The sequence below is a fragment of the Pavona decussata genome, unplaced genomic scaffold (assembly GCF_977016875.1).
Source record: "Pavona decussata unplaced genomic scaffold, jaPavDecu1.1 SCAFFOLD_26, whole genome shotgun sequence".
Taxonomy (NCBI): Eukaryota; Metazoa; Cnidaria; class Anthozoa; order Scleractinia; family Agariciidae; genus Pavona; species Pavona decussata.
This window is the reverse complement of record NW_028145449.1, coordinates 1,622,563-1,642,171: the sequence shown is the minus strand read 5'-3', so window position 1 is coordinate 1,642,171 and position 19,609 is coordinate 1,622,563. Positions and strand designations below refer to the sequence as shown.

Genomic DNA, 19,609 nt, shown 5'->3' with positions numbered 1-19,609 from the left:
CATTAAACTAGGTTCGTTGGACAAACATCCTACACACTGTTAAGAAATACAGTATGCAGGTTGTTTCTCACATCTAACATCCATTTCTTTAACAAGAAATGTGAACTCACTATGATGTTAACGAAACCGAGCATTTATAGATAGCTATCTAGAATGAGCGGCTATGAACTGAATTACTTTCCTTCATAAGAGATAACAGAAGAAAATAATTTTATTTATTAGTTTCTAATTAAGGGCAATTATTCCAGGCAGTCATTTATGTCCTCGTTAACAATGAATGAGGTACGTTTCTTAGAACGCATATATTTAAAAAGTAAATGTATACCTGCCAAAAAAATTCTTGTATCTACTTAAGTATCAAGACGGCATGAAGCACTTTGTATTGTAATCCCTTATAAAGTTTTTGATCAATTCACTTATACGATTTTACGCTTAGTGTAAATTATCTTAACTTGCTTTAATTTCTTAACTTGTAATTGCAGACTTGAAAAGTTTTAGCCCGTGGCTGAAAGCCTTACTCGGCATTTGATATCCAAAAATTTGAGCATTCAAACGAGAGCTTAGCAGTTCTGAAAGTACTTTCCTGCATGCAATGCTGTTTATTATGCTATACAAGATTGTTCTAACTTTTCAGTCTGTGGCTGAAATCCTAAAGTGTGACCATTCAAATGAAAGCTACTGAGCATTACTTTCCTGTAATGCTGTTTATTATGTTGTATGAGATTGTTCTAATTTTCCAGTCTAGCTTTGGATGAAATCCTAAAGTGTGAGCATTCAATTAAAGGCTATTGAACAGACACCGGTTGTTTAAAGAGCAGATAACTTTATCCAGAAGAAAAATCGCTATTCAGAGGATAAAACGTATCAATTGGAGTACATTTTATCAGGTAGATAGCAAATTATCCACTGGATAAAGTTATCCGCTCTTTCAACGACCAGCGCCTGTACTTTCCTGTACTTAATACTGTTCCTATTATTATGCTGTACAAAGTGGTGTTAACTTTGACTATTTGGAGGAAATCCTAAATAGAAGATAGCTGTTTGATTTGCTTTATAATAGATTCGTTCCTGCTTAAATTGCATTTGTGGTTTAACTCCTCAGTAGAGCGTGACTAGAAACCATTATTATGTATGTTTATTGTAGTGTACAGGGTGGAAGTTTTTTAACTTTTGAGTAGGTCGATGAAATTCTAAATTCTTACCATCTAAGTGAGGAATAGTAAATACTAGTACTTTGCTGCAATTGTTTTATACACAGCATATTGGATAGTGATTTTCCTACAGTTTTGAAATTCCACGGGAATTCGAATACTGAAAGTGTCGAGTAATTTAATCACAAGACTTGCTTTACAGTGTTTCATTCTTAACCTAATAATCAACGTCAATTGCCGTTAAATACGATTCGCATTATTTCCAGACAGAATCTCTAATCTTTGGGCCACAGAAAACCCATTCACAACAGGATCGCTAACAATTCCTCGGGATCGCGACTTTTTTCCTCGGGTTGGACCGTCGTTACCTCGGGAGTCTTCGCTAAGCGTATCGGAAAGCGATCGTATGTAGTTACAAGCTATTCGAAGAATCTCTAGCTTGGTGACACGTCTCTTGCTCTGAGGAACTGGAAGGCATTTCTTGAGGCTCTCGAGCGCTCGGTTTAGAGACCGCATTCGGCGGCGTTCTCGATCGTTGGCACGAAGGCGTCGCATCTTTTTTAACGGCTGTCCGCGAGTGTGCCCCGTGCGTGCCTCGGCGTGTGCGACGTTGGCATTCCAGGTGTCGCTCGCGGCGTTTCCCGCCAAACACATCTCGTCCACATCTTCCAGGGGATCGGTTGTTGTGCAACTTTGTAGCACGTGGATCGAGTTACGATTTTTGGATTCTTCTACGCAAGCATAAGTGGCCATTTCAAGAGATTGAGCCGCGTTTGCAGTTGTAGGGAAATCGCTATCCCTGAACTTGACAAGCGAGTTCACTGGAAGCTCTGCAAGAGTATCTAAGCTCGGCCGGTTTTCAAGACAAAAGTTCTCTTCAATAAAGTCTCCATTAAAAAGCGCGTCGGTATAAAATCCTCCTTGAAAGATATCCTCCATTCTAACGAGCCTACGAGATGAAAACGATTACAAAGCCCCATGAATAAAATACCACAAAAGTAAATAAAAAATTAAACAAGAATGATTTAAAAGTAAATTTATGAAAAATCTGTCACAGAGAATCCGTTTCACGGAGAAAATTGCCCAATGTTTGTCTAATGTTGAAACAGAAAATCGTGTAAGCATGGCGTTCACTTTTGAGTCCGTGGATGAAATCTTTTCTAGTCAAATAAAAGCTATGGATCATTACTTTCTGGTGGCGTGTTTGTTCTCCAATGTTTTCCATGGTAAGTGTAAGAAAATAATTTACGTTTTTAACTTTGGTACTTTTTGGTGTTTAAGGAACAAATCGTTTGAAATTAAGAAATCTAAGCGGTTACTTACTTGCTTCCTTAAAGCAGCACGTCTCGCCGGCGTGGTCCAACCAAATGAGCAAGATTTGTTGTTCACGTGCTGCTTTTAACGCCGCTAGTGAGCGCTTTACAAAGAAACATCAGAATAATGTACAAAACCAATTAGGCAGGCTTTTGCATAAGTGTACAGGCGCCGGCGAGGGTTTTAGCCTGAGCAGTGAGTCATTCTCAAGGGCTGTCAAAACAATGCAATTAAATCGACAGCATTTCTCAACCTTAATAACGCTTATGTTTTAGTTAGCTTTCGAGACAGCGAAGAACTTTCCTAAGCAACTTTATCAATCAAATATTCAGTAACGTCGTGTTTTTCAATTGCAGTTATTTATTGAAATAGAGCTTTTTAAATCAAATAAAACTCCTGAAAGGACAAAAACAAAGATGAAGTGAAACGCTTCCTTGCGTTTAAAATTATTATCTCAAAGGTTTTCACCTTTCGATAGAGTAGCATAAATACGGCACTTGAAATGGATAAATTCAACGAACGCGACTTGAAACAAACTATCGTAACTTCTTTGCAATATTGTCACTCTCCCACTCATATTTAACTACAATACGCATGCGCAAACCTCTAACGTTTTCTCCGAATCGATGGAAAATGACCACGAATAAAACGCGCTTTCGCGGTGAACAAATTAAATTTTTGCATTTAGGCATGAAATTCAAAATCTTTTCCGTATCTAGAGCTGAATATATCCACATGTTTTGATCAATGAATGGTAGAAAGACTAATTTGCATTTCGCTGAATATTTAAATTTAAAAACCCGAGATCAAAGGATAGAGGGTTCCGTGTTGTACGCCTGGATAGCACGCTCGCGATTTTCTTGTCAATTAGAATAATGCGCTGAATTTAATCTTCCAACAAGTCCTTGTGTGTTTTAGCACATTTTTCAATGGAGAACACACTTCAACTAAAGAATATCGTCTCACAATTATTAATTAAAAATTACAAAACTGGCCGAAAACAGCGCCCTTAGAAAAATCACTTGCGTCTTTTGTCACCCAAAAAATCTGCAATAGTCCGATATTTTAATGACGCTAGTTTCCTGTTTAAGCCGCTTTTTCGTGAAGAAGCTCTTATCTTCGGTGATATGACCGGTCCAATATCACATTCATACAAGGCCATGACCAGCAGTTCAGCAATGGCAACGGTCGGTGTGTACAGAGACCCTGTTATACTTTGGGCTGAAATTTCTAACACCCTATCGCAACATGTTTTGTGAAAAAAGAACCTTTTGTTTGGCCGTAACAAAAGGTGCATGTCTAGAATCCCAAATGGTGAATAATTGATATTTCCAATCGCTTACAACTGAGGCATTGGCCCTTTATCTCGTAACACAAAACGAGAGAGAGGGTGGAGGCCTAGCCAATTGTCCGCGCACGTTTAACACATCTGACGGGAACCCTTTCTCTGTCTAATAAACATTGTTGTTTAGATGTGCACGGACTTTACCCAACAATACCCAGCAATTAATAAAGCTGGCTAAATCTGTTCATTTCTTAGGTAACCCCGCTATAATGACACAGATCACAATATGCAGCACGTGTGTAATGCTGTAAGACTTCAGGTAGCAGTGTGTTCCTCTATGGCACACCTATGTTTAACGTTTGCCTCAAATCCTTTAACTCCCCAGGTAAATCCCGAAAAATATCAAATTTCATTTGAAAAATTATTGAGATAAAAACAGTACGACTGGAAAGTACTGCTCTTAAGCTTTCATTTGAATGGTCATACTTAAGGATTTCGTCCAAAGGTTTCGAGTTTAGGACAAGGTGAGTATAGCGACACAGCCTTTGAGTCGGAGAGAGAAATGGTCCTTCTTCGAGTAGAAATAGGTACGTTGATTCCGTAAGTATTGTCCGTGCTTTTTAAACCATTTCCATTAAAGAAATAAACAATGATAAAGCAATAGGTTCTGTGGTATTTCGGTTCCGCAGAACTGGAAGTGAACTTGGAACAGAAAGCCAGAAGCTGTTTTGAACAAAGAAAACAAGTACTTTCCTTAGAGTATCACTTTAAATTATTAATTATTCAAAATCAAAATGCTTGAAATTAAAAAAATAAAAACGTGATCGTCTAGTGTGTGACATTGTGCGGTATTTTCACTCATACCCCTCAATGGGGCAATAGATCAAATTATTTTCCGGCGTCAAATGCCTAATTACCCATTTGAAATCACTTTTCGTCCTAATGAAAGCCTGAACGCTATATCAAAAACGTCTCGCTGCAAAACAATGACACACGGCCGCAAAATTAGTCAATTTTCAGAGATATTTATCGGCACATGTGCGTTGAAGGCTAGCTAATCGTAGCAACCCACTTTTATATCAAAACAAGTTATAATAGCTTAAGGCAGTGTTGAATGCTTTCCAAAGACGTTGAGATCGAACTGATTAAGTTCTGCATGAGTGTTTGATGGGTCGTGTGAAGTGAGTGAGTGGCTTGTCAAGTACTCTGCACGTGTAAATTTAGGTAACTGGGAGCTTACCCTGCAAACACACTCACAACAATGAAAACTGTACATCTATATTGCGTTTAGCAAGGAGACGAGCCGCTCTAATTTATTAATCTTAGGTTGATCGATAGCTAATGTCTCCAAACAGTTTTGGTACATTATTATATACACACGTTGTAAGAATACAGAAAACTAGCTAAGTGATGCTGTTTTGAAGTACCAGCCGATTTTCAGTGGAAAACTAAACCGATTGGGGTAACCATTATTAAAATGAACTTTACAGTATCTTAGAATACGTTTGTACACTTTTTCACATCTTTCTGCTTGGACAAAAAAGACTCTTAAAAATTCTTCCCAGGGGTTTGTATTTCAATGATCAAACTTTAGGATTTCTTTGATAGAATCTAAACCGTTGCTTTGTGGTTAATTTTGAAAAGTCACGCCTTAGGATTTTATCCGCAGACACAAAAGCTGGAACCATATTTGAAAACATATAAGATACAACAACACAAGAAAGTTCTGCCTTGTACAGCATTATATACAACTTACAACACAGAAAATAACAATTCAATAGCTTTCATTTGAATAGTCGCAGAAAAAATTACTTTATAAAGCTTTCCTTGAATAGGTCACACCTTAGGATTTCATCCACAGTCCTCGAAGACATAAACAACACTACAGAATAATACAACACCAAAGGAGTGGTTCTACCCAATAACTTTCATTTCTTCAGCATTTTTAGTATAAATAAGGCTAAAATAAACAGCACCAAAGGAAAATACTGCACAACAGATTTCATTTCAATGGCCTCATGTAAGGAATTCACCCACAATCTCAAAAGAGAGGGCTCCCTTTGCATATCATAATAAATAGCACCATGGAAAACTAAAGTTTTGCCCAATAGCTTTTATTTCAATGGCAGATCATACTGAAGTACTTCATCCACCGCAGTCCGAAACTGTTAGCATGAACCATCTCTTACAATGTGTAGCAAGTAGAACCAAAATAAAACACTGCTTTATAGCCTTCATGCGAGTGATTGCACTATAGAATTCATCCACGGGAAAACAATGGATGAATACAACTTTACAATCTTATCTTTGGTTTTGAAAGCAATCATATCATCAGAGGAATAAGCGAGTATTCAACATGCTTTGTAGTTGGGAGTCATAAAACCGAAATTTAGCAAAGTCATCCCACCTGTCCAATCACAGATGTGCAAACAATTCCAACGACCAATGAGAACTCGAAGAAAATACCGTTAAATTCCGCCGACTATAAACCCTGGATTATATCCCTTCAAGGACTCTTAAGAGGCTTAGTTTCTTGGAGAGTTAATTTTGGGAGGAAATTTTACGTTTCTAGTCAAAACGGTTAAGTCTGATAATAAAAATATGTAGCTTGAAGCACCTAAGGCACTCTTACACTAGGTAATTAATGTTCGCACAACTTGTCCCACGACAACTAAACCTGTGTGCTGCAGTGCTACGAAACACGTTGCACGAAGGGGTTGTTTATCGCAACTTATCCCTTTCTCAACGGTAACTGCGCAAAGGATTGGCACGAGCAATGTAATTGGCTGATGTTGCAAAACGTTGTGACATACTGTTATTTGCAGGAAACATGTTACACTATGCAATACGTGAAAAATTGCTTTCAGAATTACCAGCGTGAATCGTCGTGGAAAGGAGTACCAATATCTTCCTCTCGTAAAGATTACGGCAACAAAAACAATTGGGAGAAAAGTTCGACGCAACATTGCCAATTTTAACCTGAGCTAGCGCCTTAAGCTTGTAGCTTAATTCAACAGCGAATCTTTACAGTCCACGAGCTTACTCTTGTAAGGGCTTCTTATAGGAAGGATTTGAGCGTCTTAGACTTTAGACGGAGGGGGGGGGGGGGGGTGACCTATAAAAATATTCGAAACTGCATAATAACAAATGCGACAAAACGAGTTCGAAAAATCAGACGTGACTGGCTTTTGCAGTTTTGATATTGCTTTTGGTTTAGAAGCTAACGCAAAATTTTCACCCAATCAGAGGTTCTAAGCGCAAAACCACAGCAAACGCAGATTAGTTTTAATACGCACTCGAAAAGCACTCAAAAGAGCAGTTTGTGGTTGAGTGTTGTTAACTCAAAGTCACGAACCAGGGGACAAACAAGATCTCGAAGGAAATACATGCATTTGGTATCAAGACGAGAATATGCTGTGAGTAAATCCCAACTGGTTTTGGTTTTAGTTTGTGGAAAGCCTGATTCCTGCCCTTTTATCTAGTATTAACGACTGAATCAATACAAAGAAAGGCACCGAGCATTATCTTTCGATCAGCAGAAATTTAGAGCCACGCACGTAAACTAGTTTGTGGTTAGCCTGAGTCCTGCCCTTGTGTCCAGTATTAAAGCTTGAATCAATATAAAGAAAGGCACCGAGCATATCTTTCCATCAGCAGAAATTTAGAGCCACGCACGTAAGCTAGTTTAAACACCAACATTAAAGCAAACTTACATGTACGGATTAAGCGGGCCGTTTTGGCCCAATTTGACAAAGAAACTGATGAGCGGGCGAAAATCAGACGAGTTTATAAAAGTCTGTGCCAGCGCTACAGTGTTTTGCAATCGGGCTGATTTTCGCCCCTCACAGCACAAATATAAAACAAATCGGTAGACAAATTGTAACGTGTAAATTGTCCCATGCGATTTAACATACTTATAGGCTGTACTTCCTTTTAACATTGTTTGCCCATGTATCTGTGAAGGAAAGTTTTGCTTTTCTCATTTAACTTATTGCGACAGCGACATGATATTTCAGTTCTTTTGTTCACTGTTCGTAGTCACGCGCTATGACGTGGACGGATGTCTGAATTTGGGCCCATCCGAAATCACTACCACGTGCATTTGGTAGACCACTCGACTCGCGTTGGTTGTTCTACTTTTTGCTGTGCTACACCGTGCTGACGAGAGCCAACCAGCTCGAAACAGCTGTCCACGGTTGCCGCATTCTGTTGATTCTCGGTTTAGTCTCTATCATGTCGCTGTCGTGTCACGTTTTCTACGCAGTCCGATCAGCCCTGCAGAAATTTGAGTCATACTTATAGGGCCTATAAATCGTGTAGACCTCTGCAATGAATATAAGGAGAAATTTGAAAAAAAAAAAAGAAAAAAAAAAAAAAAGAAAAGAAGGTTGGTCATCCCAGACTGGTTTTATCCTTCCAAAATTGGTGACAGTGGATGGAACTATAGCCTGAGGAACTGCGACTTAAGGGTTACTGTCAGTAGATCTAAGGGAGCTGTACATGTGGAGTGGAATCTCTTACCGTTGAAATATTAGTTGTACCTATAATTCCTATTTAGACTTAGCACTTTAGCACAATCAGCTTCTCAGCATTTTAAGCTAGAATTAGTAATTGTATTTTTTCATAATATTATACAATTTTATACAATTGTATACACTATACAAGATTAATTGTATTTACTGTATTATCTTCAATCGAGCAGATTTCAGTTCAGCGCCGCAAAGTAATTTTCTCGTTTACGTTGTGTTTGCTTTGTTACGATTTATTAGTCTAAAATAGGAAAGCTTTCTCCACAAACGCGTTGCCAACCAAAAACAAGTCAAACCCCTACGAATCGTGACTTTCCGCACGCGTAATTTATTCAAGTTATGATTGGCTCGTGATAGTATTCACGTTCATTGCAGGTGTTAAATAACTAAAAAGATGAACTTAGGTGAACAGAGAAAAAACTACAGCGGAAAAATGGACGTGTCTGCAACGTCTTGATGACTTTTGAAAAATTGTTGATCAGTTAACTTTGCATAAATTTACAGTCATCTGTGATGATTTAGTGAGTTCAGGATGAAGTCTTTCATAGCAAAAACCAAAATCTTTGTCTAAGACTTTTTCGTCTTATCATGGAACATAACAATGGCCGAGCAATTACGCCAGCAATTATTGTGGTCTGAAGTGTCTAACTCTTTCACATACGCGGTGTAATTATACCTTGCCCTCCCCCGCGGGGATTCACTTGCTCAGCCGTCTGCCCAAAAGACTGGTAAAGACCATAAAGATCAAGATGGCGGACGAGCGAAGATCTCTTCCAATGTTTGTCGTAGATGCTTTCACAAATAAGCCTTTCGGTGGAAATCCAGCTGCTGTTTGCCTTGTAGGATCGGAAGTGAGTTGTTTTTATCTTGTAAAATTTATTTCTTGTAGGCAATCAAATCGATGAAATCGATGATCGGAAAATCAACTGACATCGATTGGCTATCATTTTTTAATGATGCGTTTTATTGTCGAACAAGATTACCAAAGATACGGGTGTCTCAATGTATTTTAATCATGATAACTGCAACAAAAGTTATTAAATATTGGATTTTCTTTTGCTGGCAGCAACTAGATGATGAAATCTTGCAAAAGATTGCAAAAGAAATGAACTTGTCAGAAACTGCTTTCATCTTGGAAAAAAATGAACAAGAATCATACAGCAGAGGTCAGAGACTTAATTACGCAGTAAAGCTAATTATTACTATAATTAATTTTTACAATTACCTACCCTGTACAGTAACACCGTTCCTAAATTAAAAAAAAAATTGTGATCTCCCATTTCTTAGGGGTTACACCCAGAAGGAAATTTATGGCTCCTGCGCTAAGCACTACAACATACTCTTGGCCCTTGCCATCTCGCCAGACGGTCATAGCAGTTCCCTAGATATTAGTTTCTCTTCCTGCAGCTCCTCTCATGGCTAATCCTGCCAATATTTGAGTGTCAGCCGGCCGGCTGCAGTAACAGCATGTAAAGGTGTCAAAATTTGAGACGGTGGTCATTTGACGCACTCTCTGTTTTCCTCAGTCTCCCTTCTCTTCACACTTGGCCCTCAGCATCTCTTCCTGCAGGGTGGCTCCTGTGCGCACCACAGTCCTCCAGGTCGCTTGATCTGACTCCATTCGTTCCCAGGAAACACTGCAGAGTTATTTCTCTGATCCACCATTTTTGTCATTAGTCAGTGCTACTTGTCACAGTATTCATTGTTTCTGATCCTTAGGCCTGGTTCAGACGCCATTCCTCTTACACAAATTCAACTTGTGCCACCAAAGTTTAATTTAATCCTTAAAGCCCCGGAGCGAATGCGTGCAAAAGCCATCAATCAACCATAAATCCTCTAAAGTTGTGAACTGTTTTATTTTTTACGTCAGTCAACTTCAAATATTGTTTACAAATTTGTGATTGGTTTTAATTTTCTGTAAGGCAAAAATATTGCAAACTTTACCTTACCCTGCTTTCAGTACATGTGACATCATTTTCAATTATTGTCTGTAATCTTATAGACAACAGCTACAAGCCAATCAGTGGTAAACATTTTGATAGTTATTGTAAAAAATAAAGTATCATGGTAGCATTGGCAAGTCTCTATAGCAAAAGGAAACAGGTCAATTTTGTGAGAAAGTAGAAAGGGTCAATTTTAGGGGGGGGGTGGGTGGGTCAATTTGGACCATTTTTTTTGGGGGGGGGGGATGGGGTAGAGAGAGTTTTTTTGCTGTAATGGAGGCTGAATGAATACCAGTGTGTGACTCCAGTCTAATTTTAATTAACACCAGGATCCTGCTTTGGTCTCCGTTGGTTTACACCAACATGTGAAGTCGCTCTGTGTGGACATGCTACACTGGGATCAGCAGCAGTTTTGTTCAACTCTTTAGGTAATGTAAACAAGAATTACAGTATGAAATAAATGTGTTGGTATATTTCCAGCCTGGAAATAAATGTGATGGTACATTCACCAGGCTGGAAATATACCATCACATTTATTTCGTATACCACATGTTCGACATTCAAATCCTAGCAGTGTGCAGGATGTTTGTCCCATGAACCTAGTTTAATGGCCTTAGCTCCCACAAGTCTCCTGTAGCTCAGTGGTAGAGCATGATCCGAACTAGTAATTGGAAGATCTTAGGTTCGACTCCTGATAAGAGCACTCGGATTTCTTTTCTCCGAGTATGCCTGTGTCACCTTTTAGTTGATTCGACAATAATTGTATCAAACAAATACCTTATCACTGGTGAACAAGGCATGGTTATTTCCTCAACATAATAGGTTACCATAGCAACATTCTACATTGAAACCTGTTAAAAAGAGCTCTAATTCTACCTTTAATTGTTTTCACCTTTACTTAACATATAATTCTAATATATAATCAAATATATAAGCTCAGTAACCCCCATCTATTCTTTTATTATGGAAATGTCATCAGCATATTGAGATATATTACTTTTTGCAAAGTTTTGAAAAATATAGTTATTATAGTTATATTTTGTTTTGATTGTTAATTTAGGTAATTCCAACACAGAAGTAACATTTGAGACTTTAAGTGGGAATTTAATGGCAAGAAAAGAAGGTAAGCTATCAGCTGAGTGTAATGATAATATTATTGAACGGTTGGATGCATAACCACCTTATGTCAAATGTGGGGCTGTTTTTTTCCCAGATGTATCTCAATTTTTGCATGTGGGCTTCGTTTTAGTCAACAAACATTGCCCTGTATTTTTTTTCGCTGGTTTGCTCTTCGTTTCCGACAAATAACGTATGCAAAAAACTCAGTTTTCTCAGCAGCATCTTTTGGAGATCTTTTGTTGGACGAGAAACAAAAGAAACCTTTTGTTTCGCTGAACAATGAAGTCAGTACATGTAAACTTGTCCATGCATCTCCTTTTTCGATGTCTTAAATATCAAAGGAGAGTAGTTAGAAGTCAAATCCTAGATTTTTACAAGATTTCTTTAGACTAAACAAACTAGAATATTTGTTGGTGGGGCTAGGGTAGATCCCCTACACCTACATGTACATGCTTACCTCCACCCTGTTACACTGCATATGCAAAGTACATATACTGGGCAACTCGCTAAGCATTACTATTCCCTCTAGAATGGCCATAGTTAAAACCATCCATTGAATTAAAATTAAAATAATTAAATAGAAAACTGTTGGTCTGTTTTGCACACTTCTGTCTACAGTGTCTAGACTGTATATTAACAGGCATGAGTGACCTCAGGCTTTCCTGCATAGTCATAAACTGTGCAAAAATACCTCTCTTTTAGGAGCCACTGTCTAAAAGTTAACACGCTTGGCTTAAAATGTATAAAATCTCTATTGCTTCTTAATTTCAGGTTCTTCAATATGTTTAGATCTTCCTTTGAATCCATGCAAACCTTTTGCTGTCAGTGTAAGTTGGCAAGATTTCATTTTGATTTTGTGTAACTCATTTCTGATATGACATCTTTGGACAAATGACATTTTTTTAAAAATAGTTTGTATGAATAACATTAATTTGCATTTTGATCCTTTTTTTTTCTGAGTTTCACAGTAACTCCACACAACACCTTCATGTTTACTAGCTAGTCTTATAAATGTAAATTGCAGGATGTTAGTGACATACATGTCAATAACATACATGATAATAATGATGATGATGATGATGATGATGATGATGAATGATGATGATGATGATGATAATTAATACACTTAACACACTTGTGTACATTTCTACACTTATGTATATATAAATCTAGTAACGATGATAAGTGATGATGATGATGATGATGATGATGATGATGATGATGATGATGATGATGATGATGATGAATGATGATAATGATAATAAATACACTTAACAATTATTACCAATCTCTTCCCTAGCGGGGCTTTTCAGGGATGATAGAATAAACCAGATAGAAACAAATATTTCAAATAGATCATGTAACATGGTTAAGAATCCCAACTGGCAGGAGGCAGACCAGCTGGCTATTGACAAGCGTGTCTGAGGAGTTAGACTCGGGGCTACCAAGAACAACTCCAGATAGTGGCCAGAGCAGGACTTGAACCCAGGATCTCTGGATTACAAGTCCAATGCGGTAACCACTTGGCCATGGTACCTCCTTAGCTTGTCTTGGTTTTCCTTGTAGTTCATTCATTAAAGTGTCTTAGACTCATGAATGCTGGGGAGGTCTTGGGCCTGGCTGGTGTTTGTATTTTCCTGTACACCATTATGACAATAAATGAAAGAGCCGGGACCAACAAAGATTAAATGTCATGATGTTTAAACAAATTCTCCCAACTAATACCTTTAGTTAAGAAATGAATGTAGAGCAGTGAGCTGAGAAGAACACACATGTTGATAATCAGTAGGGCTTAAATTTTAGGGTAAAATAGCAAGCTCCATATTCACAAACTTTCTTTTTACTTCTTTCTGTTAGGAGGACCAAACAATAGCAAAATTAATTAAAACAGGTATCAAATGAAGGGGTGCCTGGAAAAAAGCCCTAAGTGACTTCTGATAAATTGCTAGATTCTCCTTCCAAATTGCCTTGTATTCGCCTGTGAAACAAAAGGAGAATTTGAGTTTCCGTCAAAAGTCACTTAGGGCTTTATTCCGCACACCTCTTCAAATGTAAACTATGATGTAATTACTTACTTTTATATGATTAAAATATATAAAGACTTTTCATTGCACTGTTTTTGCAGTAAATAACGTTGTTTTTTTCACACGTTTCCTTGTGATTAATTTGATTGAGACCATTGCAATTCATTGCTAAATTGTTTATGAAAACTTTTACTTAAATGCATAGTTGTGCTTGGTCTGTGCTAACTTAACTCTCTGAAATTGAATTGTTACTTTAAATATTTGACCAGGGTTTGACTAATGATCTTTTATTTTAGTTAGGAATTTCTGTGGTATGATTATTTGCGTTCAGCTTTTTTATTGTGGATGAAATCCTGAAGTATTACCCAATGGATATGAAAGATTTTGAGAGTACTTAAATTGTGTGGTATTGTTTAAATGTGACTACTCAAATGTAAGCTTAATTGAGCAGGACTTTCCTGTGGTGATGTTTATTATGCTGTACAAGGTGATTCTGACATTTGAGTCTGAATGAAACACGTTAATCTTCATTTAGTTGTAGGTGAATTTGCAGTGAAGGAAGTTGAGTACTCTGAAACAACCAAAAAACTGCTGCTGTGTCTACAACCTTCCTTGACAAGGTCAGCCTTCTCTATTGTTGAGGAAACTGCATTTATGTGGTAACTGGGGAAAGAAAAATGAAAAAATGCCCTTATGTAACCTGGAGCCAGATTTATGAAGGCCTCCTAAGTTATTTTAAGGCGTATTGAAACTGCAATTTTTTCTTAACAATAATGTATTGTTGGAATAACAATAGGCTGTTGTTTTGAGATAATACTTTAACAAGAGGCATCTTAACTTTATAGGGATACAGTTTGACTCGAGCATTTACAACTTAAGAAATGTAAGGAAGCATAAGAAAGAAATGTAATTGCATAAGCATTTTTCAGACTATGTACCATATAGGTTATTTTTATCGCTTTTTAATTTATTGTTAAACATAATTTTGTTCCATTTTGTAGTTTTATCTATCATATTCCCTGCAGTTTCTCTTAGATATTTTTTAACTTATTGTAAAGCGCATAGATCATATATATATGTAATGAATTTTGCACTATATAAGTATTAAATTTATTTATTTATATTATAATTTTTAAGTGGAATAGGAAAGTTTGTATTAAGATAAGCTGTCACAGTGTTAACACAAGGACAAATTTCTTTCCCCTTACATCTGGGCTGTCCATAGTGTTCTATTAACTTACCACTATGATCAAATTATATGCCTAACTTTTGAGGTCTCTATTAATACAGTAGAGGGAAGCACCAGGGGTGTGAACTAGAAGATAGGCGAGAAGGGAGTGCAAACTAGGTGGGATGGGGTTAGTCAGCATGGTACAAATTGGGAGAGAAGGAGGTGAAAAATGGAGGAAAGGGGGCTGGAATTGCAAAAGAAGGGGTGAAGACTGGGAAAAGAGGGGGTGGGAACAGTGAAAACGGGATAGGAACTTAGGAGGTTCAGAATCCCTCTGTAGCCACCAAATCCAAAGTATTTACCACAATTGACAGCCACAAGGTGAAAACAGGAAAAGTTCAAACTCCAAACTCGTGCCACTGATCACTGAACTGCTATCTTTGTCACCAAAACACTATGAAGATTCTCGTCGTTTACACAAACACCGCTTAGTAACGCGTATCCACAGTGAGATCACGTGGCACGGTTTCTGAGGTAAATACAGAAGGAAAATACAGGTTGTATTACCATGCAAAACACTAGTGACTGACAGGCGTGATAAGTACTTACAGAACATGCTTAAACTTCCGGAACTGGAAACATGATAAGATGAAACTTCACACACCGTAGACCCCCCCAGAAAACATGGCGTGATGTCCTTCTTCACACGTGTCCTTTTTACCGCGTGAGTTCTAAACTAGCGAATACCGCTGAACAACGAGAGCGAGCAACACCCCACCGTCAACTATAGTTGGTGATAAATTTGGAAAATTGGACGTGTGTGAATATTGTACGAGAATAAATATTGCCTTAAATATTTGGCTGCATTACCCTCAAATACCCATTACTTCATGTTTGCAAATCAATTTTTTTAAATATTGCTTTAAAACAGGAAAGATTTGGAGTACCTCTCCCCAGACTTTCAATCAATGATGTCTGCTCACTCGTCCGGAGTTGTCCGTGGCGTAATTGTGACCCTTCAAGGGACTGAGTCCAATGGCTGTGTGGACAGTAGCGGGGCTGTTTATGATTTCGTTTCCCGATATTTTGCTCCCTGGGTTGGCATTCCTGAGGATCCAGTCACAGGTAAGTTTCTAGACCGCAAAATATATATTTTTGCATTTCTTCGTTGTATGGTTTTTACGTGGTCTTACAAAAGAAAGCGAGCGTAAGAAATGAAAAGTTGCTGGGGAGGGGGGAGACAGGCGAAAAATACTTCACATGCCCTAGGACCATCCCCCTCCCCGCTTTTTTCTCAGTTTACCGTCGTCAGTCACCGACCCAGATTTTGGCAATTTCCCCGTTTTTACTGTACGTAAGTGATGAAAGTATTTTGGATAGTTGCTTGTTAAAGGTGTCAAAAATTATAAAGATTTGGGCCGATCTGCCATGGCAAATGTAAAAACACACATAGAACTTTTACTTAAAAGGTATACAAAAGATGATTTTCTCAGATAAATTCAAAGAGATCGGTATTTGGCCAGGGAATTTCTTTACAGTTTCAATACTCTATCGTACTGTTTAGCCGAGATAAAAATATCATTCCGAGGATCGCTTCCTTTGGTATAGCTATTTACTGACAACTGTCAAATTTTATCGTGGTTCAGGACCTTGACGGTATTTAATATGGATGGTTTTTGACTACCTCGTCTCTAGTTATGGTGTGAGTAAAAAAAAAAAAAAACAGTTGTTAACGTCTTTTATCATCATGTATGTAATGTTTTAGGATCAGCACATACGGTACTTGCCAGCTACTGGTCATCAAGGCTGCAGAAGAATGATTTGTATGGTAAGTTTCCTTTGCTGAAGGTGTTTCCCCGCTAAGTTGCTAACTGTCCAATTCGTAATCAGGCCGCATCATTCAGTAAATTCCAGCCGCGCCCTTCCCTTTGGGCCAACCGCTGCTAAGCGTGGGAAAACGTTCAAGTAACGGCGAAGCGACAGTTTTTCAAAGAGCGGATAATTTCATGTATAGAATGCAGAGTGTAGTTGTACTCTTGCCTAGCTCCTAGGCCTCTCTCTGCCCTTCATCTCGGTCAATCCGTTTCGGATCACGTGGTCCCCGAGCGAAAAAGCAAAGCGTTTCTCCGACCGTTCGCATCGGTTACGTCACCGAAACGAATTGATCGTGAGGGCCTGGGAGAAAGCCGTACAAGGACCAGGCAAGTTGTACTCCAGCTTATAAGTTTCATCCGCTGAATAGCGTTTTGACAACAACCGTCCTCGTCATTGGTGGCTGTGGTTTCGCTCTAAAGCCGCTGAAACTTGTGTGCAACACTGAGCGCAGCGAAACAAGTTTCAAGAAGAGGTGTCACACGGTGAAACCGTCTTGTTTTTTCACCACTGCGACCGTTGCGAGCCGTTGCAGAAGTAGAAAGCAGTTCTACTTTTCGTAAAACTTGTCTCGCAACGAAAGTTTCACGAAACTGACCGCCATGTTACACGGTGCAACGCCTGCTGAAACTTGTTTCGCAGCGCCGTTGCACACAAGTTTCAGCTAAAAGTTTCAGTGTAACGGCGGCTTAAATTTCAAAAGGCAGAGTGTTAACAGTGGGTTGATTATGGCATGGCGAAGGAGTTTTCTTAACCTTTTTGAACCCAGCAAACTTGAAACGAATGGAGGACAAACTTTGAGGAGGAGGAGGAGCACTTGCAACTGCAAGAGGCTGGTGGCTTACTTTGTGCTCTGTTTATACACGGGGCCTGTATTTTAGCACGTCACGTTAACAACTCCGCCTCGAAAGCTATAATTAAGGCTATGTCTACACTATACCGGATAGCTCATGTCGGCACCAAAAACATATCGGAAAGGGCTTTTGTTCACACACAAAACACCGATTTCGGATCGATTTTTGTACAGAGCGACGCTGCGCTGCTTCGGTCTTGAAAGTGACTCGTCACATATCGGACAGGTTTTCGTGACTCTTTCTTGAGTAATGCGAACAGAGAATCGAACCGAAACGGAAGTCAGTAACGAGGAGCGGGGATTGGATTCTAGTGGAAAGATGACGGCGGTTTTGGGCCACTTCTGTTCACACCAGGCTGGAGTACTTCTCACAACGGCATAAATGCTATCCAGCATAGTTTAGACATAGCCTAAGTGCTGCCCTCATTCAATAAAGACTTTACTTTCGTTTGTTACTGTCTTTTAAGCTCGGCAGTGCTCTTCACGTGGAGGAGAGCTCACGATTCACGTGAGACAAGACAACAGAGTCGACATCGCTGGACAGGCAGTGTTAGTTCTACAAGGAAACTTGCACTTATGAGGGATTTCACTGGACTGTCGCCCATGACAGACGCTGCTTGTCACGCAACACTGTCCCTGCGTGAAAATGTCCTGAGGGAACTTCGCACCTTACAAATCGTAACAGCCGCGACGGGGATAATGGTTATTTAGGTCAAGAAGATGAGAGGGAAACTATCACGGGGAAGTTAGGCTGCCGAGTAGAGATTAGCCTCTCAGGCCGTCGTTTTTAGTGGAGTCGTATATGACATATATGTCGTATTTTGCCCACGACTGCGTTGTGGACTAAGTACAATCTCGTACCCAGAGTCCTCAGGCTCTTTGGCCAGCGGTTGGTCGCCAAGAGAGACTCTGGGGTACTGGAATTTTATTACCGCAGGATTTCTGGGGTAAAACAATGCAAACTGTTCGGGACAGCCAATCAAAAAATTTAAATTTTTTCGAATTCTCCAGAGTCTCTTCTGGCGCCCACCCGCTGACCAAAAAGCCTGAGGACTCAATTCAATGAACAAAAATCATGAACCGTCATTATTGGTAGTATTTTAAGGAGGCTCGAAACAGGATATCAGTTGACTATGGACGACGAATATTTAGTGGACCATGACCACATTTGGGCTGTGTTACAATGTGTTGAATAATAACCTCTAATATACCTAGTTTCGAGTGTCGGGGAGAAAAATGGCAGAATAAAGATCGTCTCAAGCTTTGAAACTGTGATTTATTATCAATGTGTTGAATAATAAAACAATTATCCTGCTCAATCTTGCGGAATATCCCCTGATTTTAGCCAACTCGTCCTACGACCTCGTCGGCTAAGTATCACGCGATATTCCACGCTGTTTCGCAGGATAATTGTTAAATTAAACATTTCCCCGTTTTAGTTGGGACATATTGCATCACATGACGAACTCTGATCAATCGAAACAGCAAAAAATATTTGATGGACTAACTAGTTCAAATGTACTCGCTCAAGTCCGGGAGAAAACCAGGGGAAGGTTTGGAGAGAGTTAACACAGGCGCATAACGAGGCACAAAGTAACTCGGAAATGGCCTAATCGTGCACGGCTAGACTGTTCACTGTCCCCCTATTTTTCCGTGGGATTCTCGAGACTGGTACGCATCGATGGAGCTGCCGTCATCTTGGTTTGTAAAAGCGAGCGCGACCTGGGGACTACCGAGGGGAGCGCCTCCCCACTCCCGTCCCCCTCGGTAGTTTAGACACTCTCCTCAGATCGCGCTCGCTTTTACAAACCAATATGGCGGCAACTCCATCGAAGCGTGACAGCCTTGAGAATCCCACTGTGAACAGTCTAGTGCATGGCAAATGGAAGTCACCACGTGACCATGTTTATCCTACATTTACAGCTCGCTGCTTTTAGTTTCTGAGTAGAATTGAGTTGTTTTGTGTGAGCGTCAAAGGCCAGAATTATTTTGCACTTTCTCATATATATACTAATTTCTTTTAGAGAAAACATCAGCGCAGATCTCACGTAGGCCGTTTGCCCTAAACGCGATTCTGAATCTCTTTACAGAAACTGCAAGCGAGATATGGGTAGAACTAACTCGTACCCAAGTTAACGAGGAGTTGACATTAAAGGAGAAGTATCACTCAAATTTGCCGTCATTTCAAAACCCAGAAATGTTTGTCTGTCAGCAAAAACAACGAAATAATTGTCAAGTTTGTTATAAATTATCACCACAGTGCAATAAAACTGTTGATTAGTGCCTCTGGCCAGAGACATAGTAGGTCGGTATGTATTGAAACTTGAAAAATGTTAGGCTAATGTTTT

At 39.1% G+C, this 19,609-nt stretch overlaps 2 protein-coding genes across 3 annotated transcripts; one reads left to right on the top strand and one right to left on the bottom strand.

Annotated features, from left to right (window-relative positions):
• Window positions 1-259: 259 nt before the first annotated feature.
• On the bottom strand, window positions 260-2,094 carry LOC146485465 (uncharacterized). The gene has a single exon (XM_085103292.1). It carries the CDS (start codon window positions 2,088-2,090, stop codon window positions 1,392-1,394), a length of 699 nt encoding a protein of 232 aa, XP_084959418.1. The 5' UTR covers window positions 2,091-2,094; the 3' UTR covers window positions 260-1,391.
• A 6,884-nt stretch (window positions 2,095-8,978) lies between these two features.
• LOC146485464 (phenazine biosynthesis-like domain-containing protein) lies at window positions 8,979-18,530 on the top strand. 2 transcript variants are annotated; one of them, XR_014863396.1, is made up of 11 exons: window positions 8,979-9,130; window positions 9,346-9,445; window positions 10,552-10,650; window positions 11,283-11,345; window positions 12,113-12,168; window positions 13,199-13,232; window positions 13,901-13,985; window positions 15,468-15,661; window positions 16,302-16,364; window positions 17,729-18,118; window positions 18,307-18,530. XR_014863396.1 is itself a non-coding variant. In XM_085103501.1 (10 exons), the coding sequence occupies exons 1-10, from the start codon at window positions 9,029-9,031 to the stop codon at window positions 17,839-17,841; spliced, it is 909 nt and encodes a 302-aa protein (XP_084959627.1). In that variant the 5' UTR covers window positions 8,979-9,028; the 3' UTR covers window positions 17,842-18,530. The 2 variants fall into 2 exon arrangements, 1 of the variants encoding a protein (XP_084959627.1); XM_085103501.1 differs by having other exon boundaries at window positions 17,729-18,530.
• The last annotated feature ends 1,079 nt before the right edge of the window (window positions 18,531-19,609 follow it).